Genomic DNA, 18,079 nt, shown 5'->3' with positions numbered 1-18,079 from the left:
CACCTCACAGTTGCTTTACGACATTATCGCAAACGCGCGAGCCCTGGAACGCTGCCGCAACCGGAAAAGAGGGGTATACTTTATGGCCGGAAGTACTGTGTGGTAGTTTTGTTTGTCAGAAGGATAGCTATCGTTTGCCGGTGATTAGTGCGAGTTTGGCCCGATGGATCGTAAAAAGAAGCCCTTGGACGTGACAGTCGCATCGGTGAGGAACGGAACGGAAAGGCAGAAAAGCCCGTGAAGGGAGTGGCGCTCTGCACATGCTCAGCCGCATCTGCCGAATCTCCGCGTATTGTTTACCTTTCGGCGCTCCGCTCTGTTACGTGTCGGTCCGCTTTGTGAGGAACTTGACAACGAGGCCACTTTGACTGCCACAAGCCTCAGGGCCATGGGATCTTGGGATTTGTAGTTCAGGGAGGCACCCGCACTCATCGACAAAGCCTTGTGAAACCACACTTCCCATTATTCCATAGCGTTGAGTCACGGGAGCTAAAGTGGTGTCGGGCTGCGTTAATTCCACAACGTGGAATGTAGACCAGGTATGGGCAAACTTTGGCTCTCCAGGTGTTTTGGACTCCCAACTCCCACAATTCCTAACAGCCGGTATTGTGGGAGTTGAAGTCCAAAACACCTGGAGGGCCGAAGTTTGTTCATGCCTGTTCTAGGTGGTGTCATTTTGCTAAGTTGTCTTTTGATCTGCCAACCCCACTTCTGAGTCGTTCAGGGACTTCCAAGTTGCCCACTCTTGGTTTGTCCCAGAAGTTTGCCCATGCCTGGTGTAGTATGATATGGCCCTTAGTCATAGTGAGAAGCAGGCCTGTGCCTCAGAAATGATCCCACTTCAGATGAAGTGAGCCTCACAGTTAACTCCCATTCTCTTCTTGCAGGTGCTTCAGCATGAACTGTAATTCTTTTGTTTGTGTGTGTGTGTGTGTGTGTGATACAGGAGGATGTTTTGGTGTTAAAATGATCCAGGATTGTTATTGTGTCGCTGTTGTCTTTTCTGTATTGTGGTAACTCTGAGATGACCCGTTCACAGGATTTTCCCAGAAGATTTATTCTGAGGAGGTTAGCCATTGCCTTCCTCTAAAGTGCTAGAAGATTTCCAGGACCGAGCAGGAGTTCAAACACTGTTCTTCCAAAGTTCTGGTCTAATGCTCAAACCAAAATGTCTCTATGGGTGCTTCTACATTGTAGAATCAATGCTGATTGATACCACTTTCTACCTGGGGAGAGTGCGGATGAGCTTCCTCTTTCAGCTCCAGCTCCATGCGGGGACATGAGAGAAGCCTCCCACAAGGATGGTAAAAACATCAGAACATCCAGACGTCCCGTGGGCAACGTCCTTGCAGACGGCCAATTCTCTCACACCAGAAGTGACTTGCAGTTTCTCAAGTCGCTCCTGATGAGGAAAAAAAAATTTTTTTCATTGCTATGACTGAATGTTGTGGAATACTGGGTTTTGTAGCTTGATGAAGCACCAGCACTCTGATAGAAAAGGCTAAAGATTTTGGATAATGACAACTATCAGGATTCCATAGCATTTAACCATGGCAGTTAAAATGATGTTAAACTGCATTAATTGTACAAGTATGGATGCACCCTAAGAGATGTGTTTTCCTGATGTGATAGATTAACTGTAGGAGAGACTGGGAAAACTGATTTAGCATGGTCACCTTTGTCAAACATTTGATAACTTCTTTTCAAAGGAAAAATGTTACAAATTCAATTTAGACTTTTCCCCAAAAAATTTCCCCAAAAATTTTATTACTTAAATTTCAAGTAAGATCAAGTTATGTCATGTATTCATATGTGTTTGTATGCTGGCTACTCAACAAGAATTTATCTTTTTAAAGGTTATTAGTACTATTGTTGTGGGGTTCTATAAACCTGTGTTCTCCAAAAGTTCATTATTTGTGATTTGTCGTCTTCTTTTTTGCTGCTTCTATTTCAGCTGGTAGACTTGAAAGCTGAACTTTACCGGAAACAGGAAGAATTCAAAAGAGAAAAACTTCTGAAAGATGCTGGGGCCCCTGTAAAATCCAAATCAACTACCAAGGTAGGCATTTGTATACAGTCTGATTCTGTAACTGGTTCATTAGTAAGTGATTGCAGAATAGCAACCTATGATCAACTAAATTACATTCTAATGCGTGAGAAACGTTTTTGAATAGCTGTCAGAAATATTAAAGCAATTTCATGTCCATTGATCTTAAAATGAAACCAAAGTGTTCTTATTGGCAGATGTTAATTTGCCAACAGGTGCCGTATGCTTAAATAACAGCTCCTCTTGTTTGAATTTTTCTCAAAGGTAATAGTCATGTGTTATAATCTTTAAGGATGCTTTCTCAAAAGCAAGGTTCAGTCATTTCTAATTACTTTCCTGAAGAATGTAGCCATATTGATTTGAGAATCCCTTAGTTACGTAAAACCACATTTTAATATCATGAAAGATTATTCTTCTGTACATATTTGTGAGAAAACAGTTGACTTTGTTTCCACACATAAATGAGAATTAATAGTAAACATGATAAAGATTGTCATATTTAAAAACAAATAATGTAAAACTGAAGAAGATATTGACAGTAAATGCAATATCTTTCTTAAAGGGTTCTTGAATATTATTTATTTTATTTTATTTACAGTATTTATATTCCGCCCTTCTCACCCCGAAGGGGACTCAGGGCGGATCACATTATAACACACATAGGGCAAACATTCAATGCCCATAAACACATCAAACAGAGACTGAGAGACACACGCAGAGGCAAGTTAACCTTCTTCTGAGGGGATGTTCGATTCTGGCCACAGCGGGGAGCAGCTGCTTCATCATCCACACTGACGGCACTTCCTCACTTCCTCATTCCAGGTCATAAATTAGTTAATCTTGCCTCCCCACTTTAGTGGTACCTTATCTCCTACTTGATAGATGCAACTATCTTTCGGGTTGCTAGGTCAGCAACGAGCAGGGGCTATTTTTTATTTTTAATTGACGGGTGCTCACCCCGCCACGGGCTGGTCTCGAACTCATGACCTCATGGTCAGAGTGATTTAAGGCAGCTGCTCAACAGCTGCGCCCAGAATATCTTGTTATAGACTCCACAATCCCAAGGTATTGTTGTTATTCAGTGCACTTGCAGGCTGTTGACAGCACTTTACCTTTGGAAGCAGAGAAGAACTTTAGTGAACTGCATGCATCCTGGTGATCAAACTGCCTATCCATGTTTAGAAGTATCTGTGACTGGATATTACCAGAATAAAGATATTGGCTAGATAGTTCTAGTAAATATTATGCAGTTATTTTTTGATACCCAATTGAAGCTGAATCTCAGGTTTGTCCTTTGCTTTGAAACTTGATTCTGTAGAAACCAAATATTTGGACTAAGCAGAACAAAGGTGTTTCAGACCGAGCTGAGAAAGATGCTGAGCAGAAGATAGAAGAGCAACAAACATTGGATAAGTCAAGGTATTTCTTGAGTTCTGAGAAGAGCAAATTATGCTTAAAAATTAATGCAACATAGTATTATGTCCTTCAGAGGTGATGTAGTATGTGTACTCAAGTTCTTTGTTTTCTGTTTCTAGAATTGGTTTGAATTTTATACTTCCAAATTTTTGACTGCATATGACTTTAAATAATGATTAATACAATGTAGCAGAAGTAGTACTAGTAATTTCAGATTACCTGTTACAGTAATAGTTGATGTCAACTTCACAAAAGTGTAAATTGTTAGACTAATTGGACTTCGAGATAAAACTTCAAACACCCAGGCATTTACTTGATTCATTACTTTGGAACACAGAATTGTATGTTTTGCTACATAGGGTGATGGTGGTATTCACTCAGATGTCCTCACCAGGTTTTTGTTAAAAATAATTTTTTATTAAAGGTTTACAAAAAGTAGGTAAAAATATAACAGGGAAAGTTTACAGGAAAGAAAGGGGGGTTGGGTCCTCACCAGGTTTATTGGGATTTGCTGTGCTCAAAATGGGAGCCTTAATTCTTCAGTTTGTACAATAGAGTTGGTAAAAATTGGCTTTCTCCACCTGAAAGGATTATGCAGCAACATTGGCCTGAAAGGTTTCTTTCAGTCTTTGTGAACTAAAGCCCATTTCTCTCTTGCCTTGCTGTCTCTAAAGTCATTAAGAGGCACATGGGGCTTCAGAAGCACCAGCAAGTTGAGTAAAAGCAATTATATAATTGACAGGCAAAGGAGAGGAGTGGCATAAATGAAGGCATGTACTATAGATAGGAGAGAAAATAATGTAAGGATGTTATGAGTTAATGGGAATTATTGATATGATTTTATTTGTTTATTAAAAGGAAAAAGGGGAGTTATGTATTGATGAAGACAGGTCTCACATGGAAGCCAGCTGTGTTCAGCGGGTTGCCATGGCAACGTAACCTCTCTCTGGAGGAAAAAGGGGGCGTGGCTAAGATGACAGTTGGAGCATATTCCCTTTTAAAAGTGGAGTTGCTGTGAGGGTTTTTAAAAAGGAGTGGCTGTTAGGGGTTTGAGAAGAAGAGTTGCGGTTAGGTTTTGGAAAGATTAGGAGCTGGGGAAATCAGCTAAGGACGGCAGCTTATGGTCACTCAGGGGAAAGGCTGGGAATATAAGCTGACCAGGGGAGTTTAGTATACTGTGTTGAAGAGAAGTTATTTAAGAAATATCCATTCAAGAAAGACTACATTGTAACTTAAGATCCGGAACGTTTACTGATTGAAACCATACGCTTATGTACCAAAAATAAACTTGAATTTTGTTATTGTTCATAAAGATAAGTCTCCTTGCCTCTCTGTAAGCCTGTTACCTCACGTTGGTGGCAGTTACCGTACCTATCTATATAAGTTACCGTACTTTCCTATATAAGTTACCATCTTTACTCATTTAAACCCAATCAGTTCCGTTATCCTTCCTTATCCACTAAATCATCCCTGTCATACATTCACACATCCTCCATCCCTCCCTCTCACACGTGCACACATCTCTTGAATTGGAGGCAGCAGTGGGATTTAAAGACAAAGATTTCCCCTGCCTGAGTTGAGTACCACAAATTGGGCTCTCTTCAATTGGGGGCAGCGGTGGGATCAAAAGGATTCCATCCCTGTCACCTCAGTCCTCTTCACTATTCAAGTCCCTTTATTTCTGATAAAAGAGATTGATCAGCAGTCCTAGTTGGGTAATGCTCCAAGGCTTTGATTAGTTGTTGCTGAGTTCCTTAGAAATCATATGCAGTTAATACTCCATGGTTGTGAGTTTGACTTTTGTGTATATGATTACACTGGCCAACACACATTTTGGTGTCTCAAATGTTAGATCTGTTTCTGAGTATATTTGACTAGTGGATGCCAAAAATGGCACCAGTTTTTCCCCTATCAGCTCTAGTTTTTGAGATGCAAAATATATGCCAAAAAGCAGTCATGATCTGCTTGCCCATAGAAAAGTATAATAACCATATCTAAGAAACTAGAGCAGATGCGATCTATCCAGTGTAATTTTCTGAGTCAGTGGCTGTTCATTTCTGCGAGGGTCCTGTGTCCCCAAACCCAGTAAATGTGTGGGTTGGTTGTACAAAGCTTCCGTCATCTGATTTGCCTGTGTGATGTTCAAAGATGTATGTGGGATTGATTCCATGAAAGTTTCTCTGAAGCTTACTTTGGCCACAAAAAACTGCAGAAATCCACCAGTGAAACTTCCATATTCTCAGAGAGTCGTGCTACGTGTCATAGTCAGAAATCCTGCTAATTTTCCTCCATGTGACTGCAAGTCACAATCCTAAGAAGAAAGTTATTTTCTCCTGTTCCAGAAGATTTGCTGTTGTGTAATTGTGATCTAAAGTTAATTTGATTGTCTTTTTAGACAGAAACTAGAAGAAAAAGCACTGCTGTATGAAAAGATGACAAAAGGAGACTTTCCAGGTGAATAAATGATTGTTCTGGGGAAATGGTGTTTACTCTTTCAGAATCAAAGGCTTTAACACTAAATATTTCTACTAGGAATAATGGCTCATGGAATGTAGTAGGTCTTATCTCTGAGTAAACACGTTTTTTGGGATGGTTCGCAATTACACAATTTGATTGCTAATACTACCCTGAAGAATCTTAAGATCATTCCAGTTTAGAAAGTATATTTTCTTAGGAAATTGATAGGCCTTTTTACAAAATGAAAGATGTATTGCAATAAATATTCTGTACTTTGGCAGTGCCCCTCAGAAATAGTTATGTTAACTGTTCTTGCTTTCAATTTGAACTCCAGGTTTGGATCAGTATTTATTTACTGATGTTGAATGCAGTGAATGAAGAGGAAGCTTATTTCTCTTCCCAAATAGTGAATCAGGTGTCCTTGCAAGAACGATCTTGATAGTAGTATCCCCGTGTCTGTTTCAAGTGTAATAAAGCACAAGCAGCTTGGCAGTTAACAAAATGAGCTACAGTCAAAGAATCCCCTAAATCAAATCCTGGCAGTTCTAAATTTATTGGATGATCAAATTTCATCCTCTGAGTTGTGATTTTGGGATAATGTGTTATTAGTTTGGAGAGCTTCCAACTTTGTTGCAGTTGGACTTGGCATTCTTTCATGTCACTTTATATCCTAAGTGATCCACTTGTACTAGATCAGTTAGGTCATGACCTAACACAGTGGTTCCCAACCTTTGGTCCTCCAGGTGTTTTGGACTTCAGCTCCCACAGTTCCTAACAGCTGGTAAGCTGGCTGGGATTTCTGGGAGTTGAAGTCCAAAACACCTGGAGGTCCAAAGGTTGGGAACTACTGACCTAACATGAAAAAAAAACACACTGATTGTATAAGTGTTAATATTTTCAGCATACTCTCAAATTACATTTTTCAATAGCTTGCAAACTGATTGCCAGTATAGGAAATAAAATTTTCAAATTGGGGTTTTATTGCCTTTATAGAAAAAGAGCTTCTGGACAAATACTGCTTCTAAAACTGTCGTAGAACAAATTGATCTTAGTTTTGTAAATAATCAGATTCTCTTCTCCATCAACTATTTTGTTCCTCAGAATACCATAAGCTATTCAGTGCTTAAGCATTGCAGTTCTTTCCCCCATCTGTTAGTTTGTTCTTTCCAGTTTCTTTTCTTCTTAATGCATACTCTGTCTGTATAACTAGGAGTTTGGCTCAGAATGCTGATAAATCCCACTCTGTAGCTCTGTTTGTTTTCTAGCACTGTCAGTGTTCAACTTTTTAGTTGATTTTTAAAGGAATATCGGTGCATTTAATATGCTGCAGGCAGAAAGAACAGACTGACATGATTTCACATGTTGCAGATGTTGCCAGTCATCACATTGTGTGCCAGTATTATAGTTTTGTGAAGTTACTGAAGAGCGTAGAAGAAATTTTTTTTTAGAAAATATTAGCTAGTTATGAACCTAGCAGTTTGAAAACATGCAAATGTGAGTAGATCCAGCAGGAAGGTAGCGACACTCCATGCAGTCATGCCAGCCACATGACCTTGGAGGCATCTACGGACAACGCCAGCTCTTTAGCTTAGAAATGGAGATGAGCACCAATCTCCAGAGTCGGACACAATTAGACTTCGTGTCAGGGGAATATCTTTACCTATGATTGAGTCATGGCATTTCCCCCATGAAATTTGATTCAGAATATGAGACACATCAACATAAAATAGCTTTACAAAAGAAATGTCTTCCTTTTCCTGCAGAAGGTAAAATCTAGTGACGGGAGGAATCTGGTTGCTACTAAAAACAACTGTCTCAACCCAGTTCACTCACCACTACCATCCCTCTTCCTGCAATATCTACTGCATGAAGAATCGTGACATTTTAAGCTTCCTGCCCCAGCTCTACCTGATAGACCTTGAGTGCAGGGAAATCCAGAGTGTTGCCTTTGGTGTGTTTCTTTAACAAACATTGCATAGAAAGAGAAGGGGAAGAAATACAAATAATTCTTGGAAGTAGTTGTACATTTGTAAAATCTAGATCTGACTCGAGGGCATATCTGTTTGACTGTTGCAGTTAAGCTGGGGGAGAGCGACAGCTTGAGGGGTATTAGCAAGAAAAAGTTTCTGACTTTCCACAAATCTTTCATGTACAACTAAAGGAACAATTATATTTAAAGCTGAAAAATGCCTCAGGATTCCTTGTGTGGCATTATTTGCTGTGTATTGTTACAAAGGGTAGTCAAGGGCATTGTTTGCAGCGGTAGTGTTGATTGCTGCAATTTTACATTGACTGCTATCTCAGCTGGGTACTCTGGCTATCTGTTATTTAAGAATTGATTTTCTGTCGTAGATGAAGAAACTGAGGATTTATATCTTGTGGATTTCACACAGAAGATCATAGACAAATATCGGGAAGTGCAAGAACTCTGTGCAAATGATGCTGCTAGGAAGGCTGCGGAGAAGGAGGAAGAGAGACTCCCAGAGGCAGAGATTCCCCCTCCACAAGACCCCACTGAGGAATGGTACTGCAATTCTATTTTATGTGATCTTCTAGAATAACTTGAATAATAACAGTGGTATATGCACACACACTCATGAATGCATTCTTTATTGGGAAAGTGTTGCTTTTGAACAATATCTTACTTTCTTATCAAAGGTATTCTCTCATATTGCTTTCTTTTCCTTGCAGAATGTTTTTTTCCCCTGTTAAGGATAATTCAGTTTTTTTGCTTCCATATTGCATGAGTTGTGTTTGATGGTATTGGCTGGTATCCCTTAATTTGAAATTCTACCAACCCAAAGTGTTTTGCATTACAGAATTTGGAATACTTGCATAATGAAATGTCTTAGAGATTAGACCCAAGTTTAAACAGAAAAGTCATTTCTGCTTCATATATACTTTATACACATAGTTTGAAGGTAATTCTTTTATAATGCTTTGTGCATGAAACAAATTTGTGTACATTTATTTATTTACTGTATTTATACTCCACCTTTCTCACCCCGAAGGGGACTCAGAGCGACTTACAAAAAGGCACAATTTGATGCCGCATATGCATACATACAGTAAAACAAAACATATATATTAAAAACATCTCAATCTTAAAACCAATTAATTAAAATCACACAATCCAAAGGCATGTAACACTGTAATTCATAGCCCAGGTTTTTTTTTTCTTTAAGGAGATAGCCCCCTCAGTAGCTCATATTGTCCCTGAAACCCTACACTTCCATAATAGCTATCTGGAAACTTTCAGAACACAATGGGTGGTTGTTAAAAGTGTTGCAGTTCCCCGTTCTTCCATTTTTTACCATCAGAAAGCAAGGGTGTCTCTATTTCAGCTACCCCCCCCCCCCCCCATGGGCAGTTTTGGAGCATTTCAGGTTTTACAGATAAGGGATACTCAACTTGTAATACTTTTCAAACAATACTTACTGGCTAATTCAGGCAGGACTCACCTATTAACTAACTGAAAATCTGTCCAGTTATTTCCTGTTTTTCAGATGCTAACCATACAACTACCCATGTCTCTAGATCAGTTCATGTAAAAAAGTCTCATACTTCTTTGAGCAGTACAATTTCTCAGTCTGTCTTAATGACAGTCTTTTGACAGCCCACAAGAACCACAATCAATATCTTGCTGGTTTGTCCAAAGCTGTTAAGTCCATGTATTGTAAAAACGATTTTTCAGAGTGGTAAAAGTATACATCTGAAAACTCTGTAATTTGAGACTGATGAACAATTCACAGCTTTTTTGTATAGTCAGTAATTGTGAGAATAATATTTTTTGAGAAAAACTTCAAATTTGCACTTAGATATTTGAGAACAATAAGGAAAAACTGATCAGATCCATGCATTATGCACCCAAAAGCAGGTGCCCCTGGAAAAACACATTATTTGAGAAATAAAGCACCTAATTCTGTATCTTTAACATTCTTGTTTAAAAAATGGAAATATAAATCAATGGTTAATAATTAGCATTACATGCTGAGCCCATCAATACTTAGACAGCTATGTTTCTGCAAAATAAATAATTGTGGGAGTTCATTGTGAAGAAAACTTTGTTGCTTTTAATGAGGAGCACTTACTGCTATTTATCTGGATTTTGAGCAGTTTTTGGTTGAAATATAAAACGTGAATTTATTAAAAAGAACGTTTTGCATTTGTTTTCAGCCTTCATTAACATAGCAGGACAACTGTGAAATCAAATGAGTCAGAGCCTGATTGAAACATATTATACCAATGTAATATTTATGTGGGCAGTCAATAGTTTATTATTTTTGCTTACGAATCAAACATTGTTCTGAGCTATTGCAGATCTTTACTGGGTCTCTAGCCAAGTTATGGGAGCTGAACTGCTGAACTTGCTGACTGAAAGATCAGAGTTTCGAATCCAGGGAGCAGAGTGAGCTCCCGCTGTTAGCCCCAGTTTCTGCCAACCTAGAAGTTCAAAAACATGCAAATGTGAATAGATCAATACTCTGTCAGGAAGGTAACTGCGCTCTATGCAGTCATGCTTGCTACATGACCTTGGTGTCTACGGATAACGCCAGCTCTTTGGCTTAGAAACGGAGATGAGCACCAACCCCCAGAGTCGGATGCGACTAGACTTAATGTCAGGAGAAAATCTTTACCTTTTATCCAAGTTAAAACAAAGGTAAATGGTTACATCAGACTAAATGAATATTTGAACCTGTTGCTACATTTAGGATGGAATAATTAACCCTGTGATTTTGTTTCTTGGTTTGATATACCGGTATATAAACGAGATCCTCTCTTCTAAATTAGTCTGATTGTGTTTTTCATTTTAGGGTTGACTATGTGGATTCTCTTGGCCGGTCTAGACGCTGTATGAAGAAAGATTTACCACATCTCCTTCAAATGGATAAAGAGCTCCAGGGGAAAAGGTGGCACTTATTTCTTAAGAAAATAGTTACTCTTGTGGATGTGTCATATTGGAGGGTGGTGTGTTGGACCATCTAGAAGGAATGGGTGTTTGGCAAGTTTTCATTGAAAATGTATAGCTGCTCACAGAGTTTGTTCATTTGCCATGCTTTCTTCCTACATCAAAGGGCCTGTAAATGTTCCTGCAAAGTCTTGTGTCACAGAGCAAAGAAGGCACTTTACTCTTCTTTCAAGCTTGAATTTTACTTAAATGCATAGTAACTGATGGTGGCTTAAGTAAAGTTATCTATACAGAAATGCCTTCCATCTTGTTCTTATAGCAGAAGTCTTAATTTTAAATTTTTTGTCATACAGGATGTCATTTTGATGGAGGTAATAGATTTTAGATGCCAGCATAAAAATAAGAAAGTAATTTCTCAAAGAAACAACAAATTTTCAATAGAAAGGTGTGGCTGCCCACACTTTTTTAAATTGCCATTATGTCTTGAAAACACACAAAAGAATGACATAAATATGCTGGCAAAATTTGAAATGTTCATTTTAGAGGAAAGGCTCCTGATGCATTTTTGCAGACCAATTAACTTAGCAATTTTGTGAAAGCTTGACAATGTTCTTACAAAATGGTCCTTCTCTTGTAGAATTGAAAGTTAATGTGTACTAATGAAACCAATTGAAGCCTCCTGCCTTTCTTGGATGGGTTTTAAAGCTTTTTGACAAAAGTCGGGGACACAGTGTTCTGTTAGGTAGCCATTAAAGTATGTGATAAGCCTGGCCAGATGGATGTTTTAGGCAAAATAGATCACAGAAAGAGTTCTGCTTGAACAGTTTACTCATTTATTAACTTTTCAAATCTAATAGGAGAAATAAACTCTTGTGAAATGTATATCTATCTGTCATTCTCAGTCATTGGTTGGCTGATGATTTTTGTTCTGTTCCACCTTCTCTTCCTATCAGAATATTGCTTTCTCCATAGAGATGTCTAAGAGTAAAGCATCATTCACATGTTTTTAAACCTACTCTTACTATTCAGATTATTTTGTGTGTGTATGTAATGAATGAAAATTTATCTTTGGGCTATGGTTCTACATGTTAAGATAACGGAATTTGTGGAGAGTATCGTTCTTCCTTTCCACTGTCCAACAGTTGTTTTTTTGCGAACATAGATGGCTTTAAAGGAGAAGCCAGTATGTAGAATTTTCCTTCCATGAATTTGTTTCCATTAATTTTAGTGTTCAAGCCATTGTAATAACTGCAATTTGCTACACCCAAACAATGGTTTCCAAAAATATTTGTAACAACTGTGTAAACCAGGCTACAATTGAGTTGGATACAACTGAAATACAATTCTCTTTCTTGCTAAACTGAGATTACTACTTTGAATGTCAGCTTGAAATATTTGGAAAAGTCATCACTGGCTGATGATTTTACCATTATCTCTCTCAGCCTTGTGATTAAGAAAGGTTTTAATTGGTTTCAGGAAATCATTTATTTTCTACATTGTTGATGGAGTTTGTGTTTAAACTGAATTCTCCCTTTTCTCAAATAGCAAAGCTCAAGTTTTGTCTTCATAAGAGAAAGTAAACATGGTGTGCAATTCACCATCAAAACTTTCCATTTTCTTACAACTTTCTTGATGTATGTACATGGGGAAGGGGCGAGCTTCAGAACAACCAGAAATTTTACATATCTTTATGTTGCAATATCTAAGATCAGCTGAATGGTTTCCTCTCTACTCCAGGCCAATATAAACAAAAGAGTAGAGAGAAATTACTGCTGGCTGCCCCGTGGTTGCTTTTGTGATTCAACAGGAATGTTACACTGCTTTTCTGTTTATATTGGCTTTCTAGGAGCTATTTTCATACTGATAATTGTACTTTTAGATGGGATATCAATTTCAAGGTGGAATGCTTACAGAGTTAGGGGTTTTGTACATTTGCCATTTTCCAGCTCTTAAAGCGATTCTCTTTCTGTTTCTGTTAGGGAAATAACTGGAGGGAAAACTCTGTTGTCTGAAGACATGAGAAGAGAACTTCAGCGTCAGGAGTGGGAAAGAGAGGAAGAGGAAGCGTTAAGGAGGCCTATGGGACCAATGCATTATGAAGACATTCGAGAAAATGGTATGTAGTCATGATGTGAAGTTGCCTTTTGAAACACAGTGCAGTTTTACGCCCAGTGCAAAACTGGTTTCTGTGTAACTCATTACTAAAGGTTATATTCTGACCTTTAATTCTGCTTTTCTAGCAGGGTGATCAGGGCCAGGTAGAATTCCCAGCCTACAGTAATAAAACTTTCAATGAATAGAAAATTCAGTTTGGAAAGCCCTTTACTCTTATGCCCTGTGTACAGCATAGAAAGTGTTACTCAGATGCTTTCTGCTTTTTGATTCTAGTGAATCAAAGAGCAGAAACTCTCATGTCCCACTTCTAGGCATCCGGTAGAAGTGGCTTAAAAGGTTGTAATGTATGTGTTCCTTTATAGAATTACAAGTATTATAGGCTATTTTATATTCTCGTTTATTGAAAACTGACCTTGTTAGTTTTACTAAGATCAGAATGCACCTAAGTAATAATTTGTTTTAAAAAACCATGAGAGATTTGTCCTCCTCACTAATATAAATTTGTGGTGAAGAGCTACATCCTAGTTTCAAAGCATAGGTTTTGTATCCAGAAAGACCCAGATTCAGTCTGAACTGTCCGAGAGAGCTGAGAATGATCCCTATTTAAAACAGAGAGAATCCTTCCAGCCCCCTGATATTCCCTGAATTCCACAAATTGAAATGAAAACGATGTCAAAACAACCCAGGGTGCACAGAAACACATCTCTGCACCAAAACTACCCCCAAAGTCCTGAGATCTCTCTCCCTCATATTTCCTTCAGCTGTATCTTGGACTAATGACATGACATTACTTCCAATCACCATTTTAGCTGAGATGCTGCTGGCAGAATTCTATTGTTGGGTGCTGTTGGGTGTGTGTTTGTGTGGCCCTTGGGGGACCCAAAGAAAATTGCCTTCCAACTGCTGTACAGTTATATCACCCCCACCCCCACCCCCAAAATTGACAATATTGAGCTAGATGGAAGAATGGTATGATAATGGGCCTCGTCACACTTGAGCATTTATCCACTTTAAAGCCAGTTTCTGCCTCCTGCAGAATTCTGGGGTTTTTAGTTTGGTGAGACTCAAGATCTGTCTCTCTGAGCTGTTTAACGGCTCCTTCCTAAAGTGGATTTAAAGTGGATCCAAACTCTAGTGTGATGAAACCCAATGTCTAAGGCAGGTCCCTATTACCAGCATTCTGAAGTTGTGTAATACATGGTTGTTGTTGTTTTTTTCTTTCTTTCAGAGGCCAGACAGCTTGGTGTGGGTTACTTTGCCTTTGCCCGTGATCAAGCTATGAGGAAAAAACAAATGGAAACTTTAGAAATGCTAAGAGATCAGGTATAACCTTAATCAGTCTGTACTTGTACTGAAACATATGATGCAATAGTAATTTTTCATTGGGAATTGTATAGTCTGTTACAGCAATGGGGAGCCAGTTTTGGATTGTTGGGGTGGAATCTCCCCACCTTCACATAATAGGTGACTTTGGTTGTAACATTAGCTCTAACGGAAGTACCAGGGAGAAATTATCCAATCCTTTGCTTGGGTTCCCCTTCTCAGTGCAGCTTCACAGTCTCTTTGGTCTACCAAAAATAGTGATATACAAAAAATGTGCATTGTTGGTAGTAAGTTTTCATTATATTGCTAATATTTTTATATTAATTGTTTTAATTATTTTGTTTTTTTTGTTTTTATTTTGTATTTTGAATTCTCTGTTTATTCTGGGACTGGTCCCCATGTAAGATGGAGGCGGATCATAAGAATAAAGTTGTTATTATTATTATTATTATTATTATTATTATTATTATTATTATTATTATTATTATTATTATTATTATTATTGTATGACACAGCAAACAAGATAGATATGCTGGATTTCGTTTCACAAAATCACAAGTTGAACACTTCCCAAGTGTATAGGACTGTGTGGCTTCCTCTCAGCCCTCCTTTGGCAAGGAAATAAATTCTTAATTAAACAAATCTTGAAACTTAATTGCTTGGGGATAGAGGAGCATGTACTAGATGTGTGGTTTTGAAATACTATGTGTATCATATTTTTAGTTTTTTGATATTAATATCTTAAAAGTAGTGTTTTAATTTGATTATTATTTTATTTTTGTATCTCATATTGTTTTAGCTATTTTGTTCAAAGTATATTATAAGTCACTTTGATTCCCATTTAGGTATAAAGCAGGATATTAATAAAATTTTCTCTTTTATATAATTTCAAAGACTACAGACCAGAGAACAAAACGTGAACATTTAAAAGAGAAACGGAAGGCTACTCTGGAGGCGAGGTTGTCCAAGATTAGAGCAAAGAAGCGTCTGAGAGATGGTGACACAACGGAAAATGGAGGTAATGATTCTGTAGATACTGTAAATGTAAGGAACAGCAGATTTGCATCTCTTTTCATAGAAATAATCTAGTTATACCAATTGGAATCAGAATGTCATTGTGTAATATACTATAGTGTACTTTATTCTAGTGTTCAGAATCCAAAGTGGTCAAGTTGCAAGTTCTAAGGAAGGGAGAGTAAGATTTTCCAAAATGTGCAATTCCAAGATATATTGCTGAGTAATATATTTTGCTTCATCTTTTCAGAGCCACTGATATCCTGGCAGTGTGTTTTTTTTTCATTTCTTTTTCTTGTTATTTTTCAATGTAAGTTGACAATATCATGAATGATCAAGTCAACAAAATGGATACGGTCAGCAAATAATACACAGCAATACATTGCATAGTAAATCAGTCTACTATAACACTTAAGGAGTCAAGGAAAGCATTTATTCTTGCTGTCTTAATCAATTTACTTTTGAGGGTCCTTAACATCCCCAGTATGATACAATGGACTCTGAGTAGGTAATGCTTGAGCCCTTGATCTTATCTTGGCAATAGTTTTTATCTCATGTGATTCAAGTACAATCTTTTTCTCCATAAAAGCAGAAGAAGATGTTGAGCCAGTCCTGGCTGAGCCCAAGTCTGCTGAAGTACCAAGGTTTCCTGTGGAAAGCAGGAAAGTGGAAGTTGTCATTCAGGAAAGGAAAGATACTAAGCCTGGAGTTCCTTATGTTCGAGAATGGGATAGAGGCAAAGGTAATATTCAGAATGTGCATAATTTAAGCATACTATGAACACTTTTGTATTGTCAGCTCCTTCTGTTGGTCACCAGACATTAGTAAGGCCAGGACCATGTCAAGTAAGGAAATCTAAGGTTTGAATGTTGTCACACACACATTGCCTAGACCTACAGCACTAATATATTGGAGAGACAGCTGAACTCCTTTCTTTCCACCCTGACAAGCAGAGGAAAGGATCTAGCTTATTTCTGTAGTTGTAGCTCTGCCTTGGTATTCTAAAACAGGGTTTCTTAAATTGTGGGTCCTGACCCCAAATAGGCTCCTCTTAGCTCAGAGTTGGGGTCCTGAAAAATTTGGCAACAGTAAACATTTTGGACATTCACAAAGTTTTGTTGTGCAGGGATTACAGTACATTCTGTGGAATATGCCTCAGCTGTACTTCAAAAAAAAGGAAAATCAGTGTGTTTAGCAAGCATTGCGAGTACTAATTTGTTATCAGTAAATGTTTAATATACTTGGGATCATGTAAGCATTTATCAGGTCAGAAGCAGTGATGAGTGGAAAAGGTTTGAGAAGCCCTGTCCTAGAGGACTTGATGAAAAATTGCTTCCCTTAAGAATTTATTTTCACTTGTGACTGTTATCTGATATTCCCTCATAAGACTTCTAGAAAACACAACAAAAATGAGTGGCTTTGTATGTTTCTAAAATTTAGGTTCATTCAGTGAGCCATGCTTCTGGCTGTAACTAGAATATATATTTCTGCCAACAGCAAAGCAAGGTTTGTGGGAAAGGGTCTGATGTTAATAGAAGCTTGATTTGTTTAAAGATAAATAATCTTTGAGTTCAATCACACATGAAGATGCACACTTTGTTTTGGGGAAAAAGATGGTATACAAATAGTAATTATTATTGTTGTTATTATTATTATTGTATGACACAGCAAACAAGATAGATATGCTGGATTTTGTTTCACAAAATCACAAGTCGAACACTTCCCAAGTGTCTAGGACTGTGTGATGTATTTTCAGATGATGTGTGCAGATCCCAGCAGGGTGGCCTTTTGCAGTTGGCAGATCGTAATTTTGTCAATGTCTATTGTTTCCAAATGCCGACTGAGATCTTTATTATTATTATTACAACAACAACAACTGAATTTTACTGTTCTTTTTCCACTAACAGAATTTGCTTTTGGAATGTGGTCAAAGAAACTGGAAGAACTCAGGGATGAACGAGAGCCAGAATTTGCACCACCTTCAGCTTACTATGCAGATCAAAAGAGAACTCGTGACTTTAAAATTCAGAATATGTACAAACCTGGATCTTCATATGAAAAAAGAGAAGAGAATCTGTACAGGGATTTGCCATCCTCGTCAGCAGAAACTCACAGCAGTAGCTCACAGAGTAACCGGTTCCCACCCACACAAGCCGATGAGGGCAGCCTGTCCAACCCAGAACCAGCTTACCAAAGTTTAGATGATATGCTGTCCTATTATAAACAAGTAACATGAGCTTTTCGTATGATAGAAGCAGTATCAGTAGCTTATAGACGAGTGGACAACTTTATTTAGGGTTCTGCCTTCTTACTGTGATTTAAGCTATGATGCACATTGTGGTGAGGTGGAGTCCAAACATATTTGCTCTGAAATAGCATTAGTCTTACTGCGAAAGCCATTCTATTTCCATCACTACTGATATTAAAACTTTATCTTTTAAATGTGATACTCTGTTTCTGTCATTCTTAATATGAAATGCGTTGCACTCGCTGTTTGGCTGACCATAAATACTTTGGACAGGATCTTGGACCTAACCAGTGTTAATCCTTTTTTCTTATTTAATAGTTTGGGGGGAAAAAAGTCCACACAGTTTTAGGGTGTTGTTTGAGAAACAGACATCACAGCCTCCTCTTTTTGCTGCAGGAACAGCATGTAAAAGTTAGAATTTGTGTATATTGTTAATGAAGGATAATTTGTTACCATTTAAATGTTAAGATAATTTGTTTTTGTTGATCATTAATATGAAAATCCATGTATTGAATGCTTACATTTAAAAACTTAAGTTGCAGGAAACAGC

At 37.9% G+C, this 18,079-nt stretch overlaps 1 protein-coding gene across 2 annotated transcripts; it reads left to right on the top strand.

Annotated features, from left to right (window-relative positions):
• Positions 1-14: 14 nt before the first annotated feature.
• On the top strand, positions 15-17,728 carry ccdc174 (coiled-coil domain containing 174). 2 transcript variants are annotated; one of them, XM_003217742.4, is made up of 11 exons: positions 15-205; positions 1,955-2,059; positions 3,366-3,466; positions 5,859-5,917; positions 8,273-8,444; positions 10,735-10,830; positions 12,809-12,945; positions 14,173-14,267; positions 15,162-15,285; positions 15,874-16,023; positions 17,189-17,728. In XM_003217742.4, exons 1-11 carry the CDS (start codon positions 164-166, stop codon positions 17,515-17,517), a joined length of 1,410 nt encoding a protein of 469 aa, XP_003217790.2. In that variant the 5' UTR covers positions 15-163; the 3' UTR covers positions 17,518-17,728. The 2 variants fall into 2 exon arrangements, with proteins under 2 accessions (XP_003217790.2, XP_008103521.2); XM_008105314.3 differs by having other exon boundaries at positions 15,871-16,023.
• The last annotated feature ends 351 nt before the right edge of the window (positions 17,729-18,079 follow it).

The sequence above is a fragment of the Anolis carolinensis genome, chromosome 2 (assembly GCF_035594765.1).
Source record: "Anolis carolinensis isolate JA03-04 chromosome 2, rAnoCar3.1.pri, whole genome shotgun sequence".
Lineage (NCBI taxonomy): Eukaryota > Metazoa > Chordata > Lepidosauria > Squamata > Dactyloidae > Anolis > Anolis carolinensis.
This window is presented reverse-complemented; position numbering and strand designations above follow the sequence as displayed.

What these genes read in the sequence shown, in the direction of transcription:
- ccdc174 (XM_008105314.3), top strand. Translation starts at nt 164, where the DNA reads ATGGATCGTAAAAAGAAGCCCTTGGACGTGACAGTCGCATCG. An exon ending in AATCCAAATCAACTACCAAG is followed by an intron (nt 2,060 to 3,365) that starts GTAGGCATTTGT and finishes TTGATTCTGTAG; the next exon opens with AAACCAAATATTTGGACTAA. An exon ending in AGAATGGGATAGAGGCAAAG is followed by an intron (nt 16,024 to 17,188) that starts GTAATATTCAGA and finishes TTCCACTAACAG; the next exon opens with AATTTGCTTTTGGAATGTGG.